The following is a 13,978-nucleotide window of genomic DNA, read 5'->3' as shown; positions in this document are numbered from 1 at the left end:
AATTGCCGGCGGAACTGCCGAACATCTCTAGCTTTGATACCGGTTGCAAATGGCAAGCGTAACTAAGTGACTTGACTGACCATTCTGTTTCTTGCGCTCTCTTTCGTCTTTCAGTCTCTGGATTGCATTCATTTTCATGGACTTCTCATTTGTCTCCACTTTCCGCTGGGGCCTGGGTGTCTGTTCCTCGTCCTCCAAATCCACTCCTGGGGACCCTGGCGGCGAGTCGTCTGCTACTGTGGAAGCTGCTTTTGTGTTCCATTTCTCCTTCTTTCCTTTCTTCTTCTTATCTTTCTTCAGTTGGCGCTCAATTTTTAATCTAAAAACCCAAGATGGTGAAAAATTGTCAAAAACGTATGACTCAATTTCGTATTTCACATCAAAAATTAGGACTATTTAAATATTGCAAACAGTTTCGTTAAATTTGCATTGTATATGTAGCGTCTGAATCACCAGGTTATCTAAAGTTCTATTCAAATTAGCGATACTTCAAAAATCACGCACTAATCGTCTAATGGCATTTAAGCCTTTATGTGCATCGCGTCACTCTATATGACCCCATGTGAGCCAGTCTGAATCGAATGCGAGAAAAGATTTTATTTATCCGACAAATAGTTATTCAACGCGAACATTTGAGATACCAAAAGACTCCTGACCTGGTCTTGAGATTCTCTCTGTTCTCCAGTCTGTTGAACAACTCCTGTTCCCTCTCCTTCTCAGACATGGCCTTCAACTTGGCCTGGTCCTCCTCGTCTCCCATCAGATTCGCATCCAGTCCATCCGGATACATGCCATCCTCGTTCGCCTCCATCTCGTCATCCCCATTCGACCCCTCATCATCATCGTCTTCCTCCTCCTCCTCTTCTTCTTCCGCTTCGCTTTCCTCTTCCACCTCTTCACCACTGCTCGACTCTTCCTCGACTTCGCCTGAAAAACGAGGGCTCAACTTTCTCTGGACAACTAGGTAGAAAAAAGTATCTGGTTCCTTTAATCTGCTTTGTACATTTTGGGCTTTTATATTTTTTCGAATGAATTAAGGGTTCGTTTGAACATCTGCTGATAACAATGCTTTCATTTCTAGTGTTGATCAGGTTTGGATCATTTCACCGAAAAGCAAGTGTGGCCATAAAAAATAGAACTGAATGAAACTCACCTTCTTCCTGTTCAGTGACTACCTAAAAACAATCAAACTAGCTTAGTGAATAATGTTCAAAACAAAGTTTTTAAAAAGTTTATTAATGCTTGCTCTTTCTAGGACTAGCAAAAATTTGTTATCTTGTTGTGTGTTTTTAAAATAGTTTCAAATCATTTTCATGTTAAGTACTTGATTTCATGAATGACTTCATTCGAATAACTTTAAAGCTACTAAAGATGACGCTTATTCAAAATTTTTAGAATATTCAAAACCGTTCCGGCAAATAAGCGACTTATTTGCCGGACACGGTTTTAAACATTTTAAAAATTTTGAATTAGCGACATCTTTAGTAGCTTTAAAGTTATTCGAATGGAGTCATTCATGAAATCAAATACTCAGGTTGAAAATGATTTGAAACTATTTTAAAAACACACAAGATAACAAATTAACCTTATTTAATTTTGTTCGTTTAATTTTCTTATGTTCGTCTCCGCAAATTTTTCAACGTGAACACAAGAAACTTAAGGAGACGTGAACAAAAGAAAATTAAAGGAACAAAATTTTAAAAAGCCCTTACAGTCAAGATTCGAAAGAAAATTGAAAATTTCAAAAAGTTTTTCCCAGTGTCGAGACAAACCGGTTTGAAATTTTTGGTTTTTCGTCTCAATTAGAGCGAATAAAGCAAACGACAGGCTTACAATCGCCTTTTTTGATGGCTTAGAAGCCTACAATGCAAATGCCTGAAATTAAAACGTAAAAACTCAGTTTTTGGAATATGTTAGCGCCTTTTTGGAATCAAAAAACTTCAAAAATTTAAAACACTGCAAATAAAATTTAAAAATTTCAATTTTTTTTTTCGTTTTTTAGTCAAACTTTTACAAACAAAGTTTTTCAGTATGCTTAATTTACTATGACGTTCGAATATATGCCGTATCTGTAGCTTTTCATTCGGCTCCTTTTATCACACCACGCCGAAAAATAACGACACTCATTTGAAGAAAAAAAAACACTTTTCTGATGTATTTTTTAGATTATAGTCGGAACATTGTGCTACTTGCACAGTACCCAGCTATCCCTCCCCCACGTTTGGTCCTGCACTGAGCAGGCCGGGGGCTAATAAAAAAATCCTTGTTTATTTGAGGCTTTTCTAATTATTTTTCCGTTTTATTGTCCTGCCGTCCTAATTACCGTTCAAATCAGCCCCTCTTCGTGTTGTTTAACTTACTTTGGGTCTCTTCACTTGTTCTGGGCTGCCGACCTCCTCCTCTCCCTCTGAATCATCGCTGTCTACTATAACCCTGGATTTATTCCGCTTACCCATTTCGCCCAATCCGCGCCAACAATATTAGGCTCACTGAACACCTCGGCTACTTGAGATATTCGAAAAAGGATAAACTAAAAGAAGGGATGCTTGAAGACTGGATTTCTGATACAGAGAACGGACAAAAGCGTTGAAAATAGTTTTGATTCGCTTTAGCCTATTTTCAGAGCGTTCTTTTGCCCATGCAAACCTGAAAGAAAACCAACATTTAGGATTTTATAAGACAAAGAAAACTTGATTTGACGTTGAAATTGACAAAATTGGTTCTTCTTTTCATTTCAAGTTTAATTTGAACTGCTAAGCTAAGCCTTTTTAAAATAAGGGATTGCATTGGATAAATTCGAATAAACTTATAGAGCTAACAATTAACATCAAAAAAGCAAATATTGCTGCGGAGATAAAAAATTTACATTCATTTTTATACACATTAACCCAATCTCTATTACAAATTCAAGCTGTAATATTTCCACTGTAGGAAGAGCTTCTAGACAGACCAGGTGTATTTCCATTGCCCGTGTCACTACCCACGACGCATCTGAGAACAGATGCCACAAAAACAGCAACTAACAGCAGGCCTGAACAGATCATGAACAACTTGTGGGTTCCCATGTTGTCCGATGATCCATGAAGACTCATAAGACAAGCACAAGCAATCACGTTCACCGGAACTCGGACCCAGTTCACTACGCCAACTGTGTTGTCTTTAAATACCACACTTTGCAGTTTGTTTATACTAGGGATGTGGATTCCACACGCTAGTTCAAACAAGAGGATCCCGAAAAGAGAAAGATTCCAGCTTTGAGTTGCAGGGTGAGTTGCGTATGTTAGACACAATGACGAGCAGAGTCCAAGTAAACATACAACTATGGGCACTGTGGCAGTTGACACTTTCAATTTCGTCGTCATGATGACTTGTAGTGGTGATCCAATGATAATACACAGCATGAACAGGGCAAATATCATTCCAATTGGTTTTCCGGGTCCGTCAAGAACTGGGGTCCACAGAAACACGTAAAGGTACAATGCTCCTTCGAACAGTGACTGTACAATGGCAAGCAGCATTATTGACTTATTGAGCAAAATATCCTTCAGTCCTTCTACACAAAGGGTTCTGAACTTGATAGAGGGATTGCCGCAGTTTTCATCCCAGTTGGTTACGATGATACAGGCGCTCAGAATCAGGAGCGGAATCGCAAGCATGAACGGCGCCACAGGGGTTAATGCAAGGGTATCGGCAAAAAAGTGCGAGACGAGTCCGCATGCTACGGCCAAAACTCCGTTCCAAAATGCAGCTTTATTGAAGGTGAGTTCGATCCATTCCTCTGGGAACCCATGAAAGTCGTTGTGCTGATACACATACCATTCTTGGTAGAACGAAAAAAGGAGTGTGATTGAGAAACCGGCAAGAATCCTCCCCACTAGGAGCACGTGATAGTTCCATGACAACTTTGTCAAGCAAGAGACGATGTTCACCGTCGTCAGGACTAAAACGCAGGGAAAGAAACATAAATTCATATCCATACAATTATTTTCTCACTTTCAAATATGAGATCAAGCAATTTTTCCTCTATATGTGAAGACTGACCTAGTACGAACTGTTTTCTTTTTGCCTTGTGCACGAGTGTAGATGCAAGAGTGCTTGCAATAACAGTGGAGATGAAGCCCACAACATAGATAACCGCAATTTGCTGCTCCAGAAAACCATAATAGTGATAGAGCTTGTACAGATACGGCGCTTGAAACCAGTCGGCCAATGTAGCCAGCAAATAGGGTATTAGATAAGATCGCTGAAAAACGTTGAAGTTTGGATTGGAAACTTTGCTTTGTTTTGGCGAAGTAGCTCTAGCGTATAAATGAAACGCAGTATAAATTCCAGTAAGACCTGGAATGAGCAGGTGTATGACGTCGAGCATTTTCCTTGACTGGGTTAGCAAACCCTCATTTCCTCTTAAACAATACATTAAATATCAACCCAGAGGCAAACACAAGCCAAAAAAAAACCAAAATAGCCTAAAACACAGAGGCGAAGCGGAGCTTAAGATACAACGCAGGAGCAGTATTGCAAGCTAACGAAAGGAAAATGGGACGGAAATAACAGAAGTTTTTTTAAATGGGAAAAATGACAAGAATTTCACAAAAAAACAGTTGAAAAACACAACCACCAGTATTAAATAAGCTCTAAGTATTTATCGAGCGGCCACTAAGCCGACAACAAAAGAGTAACTCGGCATAATTCCTGCATAATTGCCTCAGATACGACCTTACACCACGCATCCCAAGCAATGGATGTTTTGAACCCACAATCGTTCATAACTTCACAAGAACCTGCTGAGAAAGGAGATTCCCGTGGCAAATTCGCAATCCCTGAGGGCCGAGGAAGATTTGATAGAGACTCGTTCACAGCTTCTCGAGCCCGCCTTTGCGGCTGAGGCCGAGGCCACTATACAGTTCCACGCCAAAAGATGCATGCTGGACCTGATGACTGGGATTAAAATTGACGCCGGAGTAATCTCGAAAGGATTTCAAACGATGAACAAAAACCAATCCACAAGGTGAAGTTAACCGTTTGCATTGTGGGAGACTTAATGGTTCCTGATATCTTGCTCGATTTACTTGGACAACATCACTATTGCAGTAGAGAATCAAGACCAGCACGACAAAAATTTGAAATGATCCCGAGATGTTCTAAAATATCTCCAGTTGACGCTTAATCCAGAGAAATGTATGTATTCTACATCCTCAGTCGACCTCCTTGGTTACACAATTTCTCATGGGTCTACTAAACCCGATGCCGAGCGTATGTAAATGTGTTACAGATGCCAATACCCTCCTGTCGACGAGCACTAGATCGCACCCTTGGTATGTTTGCATATTATGCTAAGAGGGTTCATCAATTCTCAGAGAAAGCCCATCCTCTTTCTAAAGCTACTGAACTTCCTCTAAATTCCGATTGTTTAGACGCCTTCAACGTTTTGAAAGAAGAAATAGCGCAAGCAGTAGTTAGCAGTATTGACGAGAGTGTTCCCTTTGTGGTAGAGACCGACGCTTCAGACCATGCTATCGCAGCTTCTCGAAACCAAATTGGCAGGCCCGTTGCCTTTTCTCGCGCTCATCGTCAACGTCCGAAAAGAAACAGTCACCTATAGGGAGGGAAACTTGCGCGATCGTGGAAGCCATTTGTAAATGGAGACACTATTTGACCGCCAGGCCCTTCACAATCATCACAGATCAACGGTCAGTAGCACAACACCTTATCACCCCCATGGTAATGGTCAACGTGAAAGATACAACGGTGTAATCTGGAAAGCCTTGCTGTTAACTCTCAAAAACTTCCCGAACCATCTTGGGAACTCGTTTTGGCTGATGCTCTGCATTCAATACGTAGCTTACTTTGTACTTTGACCAACGCATTTCCACACGAGAGACTGTTTTCATTCAGTCGCAGGTCGGTCAGCGGGCAGAGTCTCCCACCTTGGCTTGTAAACCCAGGTAAAGTCCTGTTCCGACGACACGTGAAGCACGGCAAATCTGAACCAGATGTTGACAAAGTCGAGTTACTAAATGCCAATGTGACCTACGCACGTATCAAGCAGCGACGCTTCGGTTACTAATGAATATGATGTTGCCAACACGGATTGTGATATTACTCCAACCCCTGTTGAAGAACTTGACGTCGGCGTACCGGATCTTGAGCCAGTTGCTGTATCCGAGACTACAATCGAAATAGCAAACAAAGTAAATCCGACGCCTGAGGTTGAGTCCCAGCAAGATGCAGAGAGTAGCAGAAAGTCCGCCAGAAAGCGTCAGGCGCGGCGTCGATTTGGTGACTGGGAGTATTCGTGAACTGGGAGTAATCGGTGAACTGGGAGTATTCGTGAAAACGGAGATAGATGAGACTTCTTTAGCCACGGAGAATGTCATATTCAACATACTTATAATATTGTGTTATCGTTCATGTGTGTGTTTCAGTTCATGGTATTCTTTTAAAATGAATAAAACCGTTTTAGTCCTAACGCGTTTTTACAACAATGATACGTTGAATGAAGTCACCGCTCTTGCTGTGTGGTATCTGACGGAGACGAAGAAACAAAAAAGACCCCAATCTCAAGAAAGTGGACACATATCTCAGAAAGGAAGGCATCAAAGCAGTGCGGTTTGATAAGTAACGGGTTTTTGCCAGATGTCTGACGCTGTCCACTTCTTCAAGTTGGACGGCATCTTCAATTGCCACCAGTTTGAGACCCTCTCATCAAGGGGGAAGGAGAGTACATTGAGGATAGAAGAACAGATAAACCTGACGACAAAACAACGAGCGGACAATGAATAAATCCCGGTGCCTCTACCAACAACTCTGTTTCATTGGCGCCCAACCAGCCAGATTGTATGGTTTGGCATAGGTACATAAACAGGACACTACTCTTCGCTCAGTTCTCTCACAGCCATGAAGCTGCTATAATTAGTAGCAAAAAGTTCGGACAGACGGAATTAATTAAAATGAACAATCAGTGCTTTTTGACGGTCTTTTGCATGCAAAATCTGAAGCCGAACAACCTTGAACTTTTTGTCAGACCAAATTCAAAATGCGAGATCGTCGATTATCCGATGATCATGCTAGCCTAATTTTTAAAGACTGCGATGAACATCCAGATTTTACTATAAATTATTTCGACGCTTCGGATGCAATTGAACGCCGTGGTTATAGGTTTTGAGCGAAACTCGGATCTACTTAACAATCCCCCCCTTGTTGTATTTACTAAAGAATCTCTACCCCTGTAAATGAAAACAGTAGTAAGTTCGCACTAGAGCATTGTATGTAAGCTCGAATTTTGCTGCATTCTGATTGGTCGAAATTTCGCTGCAAGTAATCTTATTAACGATCTCCTCCCCTTTGAAAGGGGGATTGTTAAGTAGATCCCGTAACTCTGCTTTATGAACTTCCGAAGTTATGTTTATTTCAGTTTTAATTTCCGTTGATGTCTAGACAGTAGCTCTTTTTAATTAATTCTGTCTGTCCGAACTTTTTGCAACTCTCTATACGACAAGTATAACAAGTGGCTTGCCAAAACGTTCAAGCAAGTCCCAGGTGCCAAAATTGAGACACCGACCACACACACTCGGTTGAACGAAGATGAAGATATTTTTCACTTGATGTGAAGAGTGTGTAGATGTTGGGTGTCAATGGAAGGAAGACATCGTTAGAGGCATCGGAAATTGTTCTGTCCTCTAGTTGTTTTAGTGTCCGGTTTAACTGGTCTTCTATCCTCAACGTCGTCTCCTTCCCCTTCACAGAGAGGGTCTCAACCTGGTGGCAATTGTGGATGTCGGTCAACTTTCAGAAGTAGTCAGCGTCAGACATCAGGCAAAAACCCGCCCCTTGTCCAGCGGCACTGCTTGATGCCTTACTATCTGAGATAAGTGGTATATCGAGAAAGATGGTGTGGCGATGGGAGCCGCCATGGCGGTCATTTTGGAGAATGTTCGGGCGAAGCAGTTTGAAGACATCGCCTGGAGGGTGATCACCAGGCGGTCACCACTGAGCAGCAGCCATAGATAAGACAGACAAGACCATCTGATCGATATGAACGAAGAAGGTGACTTGGAGGGGTTGATCCATACCATACGGAGAGGGAAGTGTTATTTTGGTTCCACCGTAAATGCTGTTAGGTTCCTCTTCAGATCAATAAGAAACTTACTGCCAAGTAACTGTCATACTCGAGTGGGTGTTGCTTGTACTGTCGCTATCAAGGCGAAATATTTCGGCCGCTATGTGGACGACATCATGCAATCAGCACGGAAGGACTTCATTGACATGTAAAATTCGCCCGGAAGATACATATCGATGGAAAATAAAGCTCTACCGGAGTAGATTCACTCGCCAGCCTTCTGTCTCTCCCCTCCGATCCATGTGCATCCTGGTTCTCATTCATGGCCTGGTTCGTATGGACCTCCACTTCTAACAGCTTTTCACTCTCCTGAGATTTTCTGACTTCTAGTTTCAACCATTCTGCCTGAAACCGTCTCCCCTTTGTCGGTCCGGGCTCGTGTGATCCGATCCACAAAAGGGTCGGTCATTGTTTTTCTTTGTTTTTTTAGGTATGAATTTCCTAGCGGTATTACCTCGTTTAGGTATCCTTGACTTGTCTCGACTCATTCTCAATTTGTCACTTCTTAATGCCTATACACTCAATTCAATTGCTAGTTGTAACAGTCGCCTACTTCGGTCACATATGAGGCTTAAGAAAAATAGGCCCTATAACCATTGGCTCAAGAGTCAGGGACACTATCTCTTGTGTTTTTCTACCTCAAGAACGGTCGGAGCCAATTCGGTTCGCTTGCGACATGAGACTAGAACCCGTTACAGCTTAAAGGCTACTACCAAAATATCCCCCCACTCTAGAAAATAAGAACGTTCCCATACTTAGGTCACAAGATACCCAAAATACTTGAACGCCGTTAAAAACAGGGTCAGAACAATCCGTTAAGTTACTTTTTATTGGACAGTGAAACTTTGATCCATTTCAGATGGATCAACCTAAAACTCGCCTTATCTCAACATAACAATCATAAAACACACTCGAGAAAATTAAATTAGGGACTCACATGTTGATGCACTCGAGTACAGGGAGTAATTAAATTGGTAAGCAACTCAAGAATTAGATAATATAACTAGATAAGTTTAATACTGGTCAGTTTTGGTAACAGAAGTAAGTTCTGGCTCTAGAATTGGAGTTTTTGTGTGAACCATTGGGACACTCAAGCTGTCCACCTTTCCATTGAAGGTTCACTCTAGTTTGTTCCGAATAATTGTTCTCTCTTCTTTTTATTATCTCTCTTCCTATTTCGGGATAAGACAGCTCTACTCGTGTCCTATTTTATATCTGGAAATTGCGAATAGCAATTTCCTGCTGTTTTTCTTGAGTATTTTCCCGCAATTGTAAACTCGGATGTTCTGATTTTTCACTTCTTGTTTTCAGTTGATACGAGAAAACTGAGCATGACAGTATCCATTCGAAATTTTTAAAATTAAAACTTCACTCCAAAATTACGTATTTTCGTGTCTCTTAAGGTCAAACTTCCAGACATGACCGACTGGCACATACTCCCCGGACTCAAGATCGATGTCCTCATCGCGTGTTGTCTTTGTCAGTGAATCCCCAGAAGCCCGAGTGTCACTCAAGATACAGTGCCAGTGGTCATTTACAGAAGTTTGCAGCAGACTTAAGTTTATCTACCTTCCAAAATTCACGACCATATAAAATGTTCACACTATCGCTAAACAGCAATCAAAATCTGCACCCACCTGCACCTATTAATTCCCGCTTTTTAAGCTGGCAATTTAAAATTTCATTTGTCCTATTCAATCAGGAAATTGTCATGCAGCATTTTGATTTATATAATAGATCTAGCATATTAATAACAATATCTTATTTGTTAAAATTTCTTTTTCGTGAACCCAGATTTCATCCGAGTTCATCCTCGAGCTCCCTCCCTCTCAAGACTCAAGATTCTAGAATTTTCCTTTTGAGCCACTGGCTCACCTTGTGTTCTTCGCCCTCGATGTACCCGATCCAGATACTTTTGACACTGTGATCTGTTCCAATAGTGCTTCTTTGTCATCGGAGCTGATCACAATCTCCTCCCAAGCCTTCAGCTGTTCATAGGATCGCATCCACTCCCTTTGCTCTTGCAATCTCTTCGCTTGATTCGGTAAGCTCTTCACCTTCGACTCCCGGTTCAAACAGAAGGAATTGTGAAGACTCAGGCTTACATTCTTCGCCAGGTCCTCCTCCAGTATTGACTCCCTCGCTCTAGTGTTGTCTCTAGATACTCTACCCACTCTTTTCCACCCCGTCGTGATCGCATTTCGATGGGTCAGCAGAGGTCTCTTGAAGGCATCTGGTCCTATCTCGGCCTGGAATTGTCGATACTCCTTTTGATGTTTCCTCATGTGATCCTTCGTCGCTACATATAACCAGGATGTTAACGTCGCGCGAAACCAAGGAAAGAATCTCAAGCGGCTCCACACGTGTCTGACTTCCATTGGTATGGCGAACACCTTGCATGCCGTCTCGAACAACTCAAGTCTCCTGCTGTAATCTATCGCGTGAATCGACTCTGCTGTTGGCGTCTTCGATTCTCGATACTTTGCTATGTTTTCTTCCATCCATCGTAGAGCCAGCATTGTGCTCACCACCAAGATGGTCACTTTTTGCTGATGCTCGGGTAATCCCAACGACCTGATTTCTTCTACATCCCAGATCAGGCAGAGATTGGCTTGGTCTGGGTACCACACTGTCTGCGCCAGACAGTGGCATGGACAATCCCCGTGTGTGAGGTCGATGCTCCTAAGGTTGCGTTCTCCCGAGGCTTCCAGGAGAGGCTCAAGTTCCATCATCTTCTCGTGTATCACGTCGACTTCTCCCAAGTTTGGGGCACCTAATATGGGTTTCCCCATCACGTTTTGTCTCTCGGGGTCACTTGTATTTTCGCTCTCCAAGCCTAGAAGTTCTTCACCCCAGATTTCACTCAAGTCATCCCTTTGTTCTTTAGGCACTGTTCCTCGGACCTTCCTCAACAGCTTGTGTGAATGATGTGACATCCGAGCTAGTCTTACACATTTGGGCACTGAGAAGGCCTTGTCTATCAATACCTTCTGGCTGGACACTTCTACCATCGCCATGTGTAATGGATAGTGGCTGCCACATAGGTTGGCCATTGACCCCACTAGGGACTTCGCATTTAGAGGCAGTCCATAGGCTTCGCTCATGGGAAATCCCATCTCCGCTTCGAGTCCAACCTTCCAACTCTTGATGTGTTTCTGGGTCACTTGCAACACTCCGGGCCATGACTCCACGCTCAACGCGGTCACCAAGTGGTGTTCTGACTCTAGCCTCTCCAGTGACTGGAGACTACACATTCTTGAGAAGAATCCCAGAGCTGTTGCTAGGTTCACAGTGGTACTTGCGTAACACTCAGCCACTATCTGTATCTCATTTTTCTCCCTTCCGGTGATATCTTCAAACCAGGTGACTAGGTCTTCTTTCTGGAAAGACTGTATCCTGACGCATGATCGTCCATCGCAGGTGTGCTCGCCATTCCCACACGTCGAGTCAAGACAACTGCCCGGCTCCATCTCCTTTACCGACCCTGTTCCACTCGTCATCTCACTTGACTCCTTCATATGAGGCAGGATCAGTCTATGTACTATACTCAAGGTCGCTAAATCTTCATCCTCTGTCGGCGCCAATCTCACTCGCTCAGTGACTTCCTCGATCAGGCTCTCATGGGGATGTGGACACCAGGAGGGCCTGAGCAATTTCCACACCACTCCTAGATTCGTGGTCAATATGCCGTTCCCGTTACCCATTTTTAGTTCTACTCTTTTACTTGAGCGTGGCACACTTATCACTTCCGGTGTTCTCTCGAGAATCAAACCTAGACTAGGTCTCTCTCTTTCCACAGGATCTATCTCCATTATCTTCTCTGTCCAGAACTTCAGCAGTTCCGCCACCTCATAGTTTCTGTGGGAACCTCCAGCTTCTAAGTCTAAGAAAGGGTTGTATGCCATCCCCATCACTCCAGACACATACTGATACTCTCCCTTCTTGTTGGGTTTCAAGTACTCTCCTGAAGAAGCCAAGTTACGGTGAACGTCGTGTTTCTCCTCGAACTTCTTGTTGTAGAATCTCCGTATCTCATCTAACTTCCTGTGGCTCTCTAGAGATTGCCTAGATTCATCCTCCTTTTCTATCCCAGTACTCTGGTACACATTCAAGATGACTGTGGAGACTCTCCTTTCCAGCGTCTTGCTTCCAATTGCTCACTGGTGACATGCTAGGATGGTACTGTCAGTCATCATCGACATTGTCCATCTCAAGAAACAGGTAGCATCTTTCCTCCTTGCCAGGCTCAAGCCTGAGTTGTCCCTAGCAGCGTGCTGCATCAGCATTCGATATACCTCTAGATTCTTGCCTCCCAACTTCAACTTGTCGTACGAAGTCAGTGTCTCTAACTCTATCCCCAACAGGCTCCACGCGAACATCAGTTGTCCTGCGGTCCTAATAAAGGGATTCGCCATCGACGGCGATGCCGATGAGGATGTTCTCATCGCTTCGTCAAAATGATCCTTTAACAAGTTCTGCCAAGTTCTCTTCAGTTGGCTCCCCAATTCCAATTTATTGATACCAGCCTTCTGCTGGGTAGCCCAGTTGCGTCGTTTGCGTGACACTCCACTGTCGAGCTTCTTCAGGCAGTCTTCCAATTCCTGCAATATTTCCAGGGCCACCCACCACGTTCGGGCGGTGTTCCTCGTTTTATTTTTCTCAAGAGGATCACTAGTCACTTGCTTCCCGGTAGCCTGGTGTTCATTTGAGACCCATTCTTTGCCGACGTCCACTTCCCAGGTCTGCCCGCTCGTCGAACCTCGCTTCATTTTTATCCTCTGAGGCTTGAAGTCTTCTTCCGTTGTTGAGCTGGTGGGGATCTCCATCTCCTTTTCTACGTCGAGCAGTTTCCTCGGCTCGTAGCTACTCTTGTAGGCTGCTGTCTTCCATCGTGCCAGAACCATGGGGGCCATCTCTCTCAAGTTTTCCTCCGAGACCGCATCCGCTGAAGGACTGCCCAATCCCTCCACGTCTCTCTTCCTCTTGCGAGACCTCACGTCTTTACTCGGAGGCGTTGTCGTTATCATCACTGATTCGACTTCCTTGTCTCCGTCCAACCCTTCCAACTCTTGCCTCCCCCTGCTCGAGCCTTAAGGATATTAGAACTTTTAATTATATTACTAGTTCCGATCTTATCCCCCCTTACATGTTCAATTATTTTATCGTCAGTTTTTTGTTTCGGAGTAGAGCTGTCTTTACATTTGTCTTCTCTGGTCTTTCATGGTGCCTTCCTCAACTCGACCATTTTGCTCAGCAGCTCTCCTCTAGCTTTCTCCTCCAGACCTGTCCCCATCAGGATAGGTTCTCCGAACTTCACCACCGTGTCCCACAGCTCCTCCTTAAAATCGTCCAATGTGGTGTCGTCGTCCACTTCTCGATTAAAATCGCTCAAGAATCTTCGCCAAGCATCCGCATCCAGAGTGCCTAGGAAGGCATCCTTGTTTCCCTCGAAGGTGTTCTTCTCCCTTTTCTCCGCACTCAGGAAGATCATTCCCATGTTGGGATTCTCACTCGTCAGTGGCAACTCTAGGTTCTTGCGGGGAGATGAGGTCAAAGGTGGCGTGGGGGTGTCTGCCCAATTTTCTCCACTCAGATCTTTCAACAGCTCTTGCGTGGTGAACTCTTCCTCCGATGGCTTCGGCTCCGGTGTATTTCCCACCTCCATATCCTCTCCTGCCTCACTGAGAGTCTCATCCATGCTCTCCTCCCCCGATTCTGCTTCTCTTCTCTCAAGAATCCTTCTGAATCGATCTTCTACGGGACCACTCCTTTTATCCCCAGGGGTGTCCACTTATAGGGGTGATGGTGTAGCTGGACCCGTTTCCTTATACTCTGTCAGAGCCACATGCAATGGGCCTG

General features: G+C 43.7%; 3 protein-coding genes across 4 annotated transcripts in view; 1 reads left to right on the top strand and 2 right to left on the bottom strand.

The window, feature by feature from the left end:
• Window positions 1–13,978, bottom strand: part of LOC134856977 (RNA polymerase-associated protein RTF1 homolog) — a 607,680-nt gene that overhangs the window by 10,065 nt on the left and 583,637 nt on the right. Inside the window, exons 2-5 of the mRNA XM_063873290.1 lie at window positions 2,361–2,646; window positions 1,154–1,175; window positions 657–927; window positions 81–319 (exon numbers count right to left, since the gene is read on the bottom strand). Of these exons, the coding sequence (XP_063729360.1) occupies window positions 81–319; window positions 657–927; window positions 1,154–1,175; window positions 2,361–2,456 (628 nt within the window). The 5' untranslated portion in view covers window positions 2,457–2,646. The remainder of the gene's footprint in view (window positions 1–80; window positions 320–656; window positions 928–1,153; window positions 1,176–2,360; window positions 2,647–13,978) is intronic.
• LOC134856990 (sugar transporter SWEET1-like) overlaps window positions 1–13,978 on the top strand; it is a 468,950-nt gene that overhangs the window by 368,594 nt on the left and 86,378 nt on the right. The window lies entirely within an intron of this gene.
• LOC134856989 (molybdate-anion transporter-like) lies at window positions 2,779–4,400 on the bottom strand. The gene is made up of 2 exons (XM_063873308.1): window positions 4,042–4,400; window positions 2,779–3,940 (listed from the first exon to the last, which is right to left on the bottom strand). Exons 1-2 carry the CDS (start codon window positions 4,367–4,369, stop codon window positions 2,907–2,909), a joined length of 1,362 nt encoding a protein of 453 aa, XP_063729378.1. The 5' UTR covers window positions 4,370–4,400; the 3' UTR covers window positions 2,779–2,906.

Source organism: Symsagittifera roscoffensis, chromosome 1, assembly GCF_963678635.1.
Source record: "Symsagittifera roscoffensis chromosome 1, txSymRosc1.1, whole genome shotgun sequence".
NCBI lineage: Eukaryota > Metazoa > Xenacoelomorpha > Acoela > Convolutidae > Symsagittifera > Symsagittifera roscoffensis.
The sequence above is the reverse complement of the archived record's forward strand: the minus strand, read 5'-3'. Positions and strand labels throughout refer to the sequence as shown.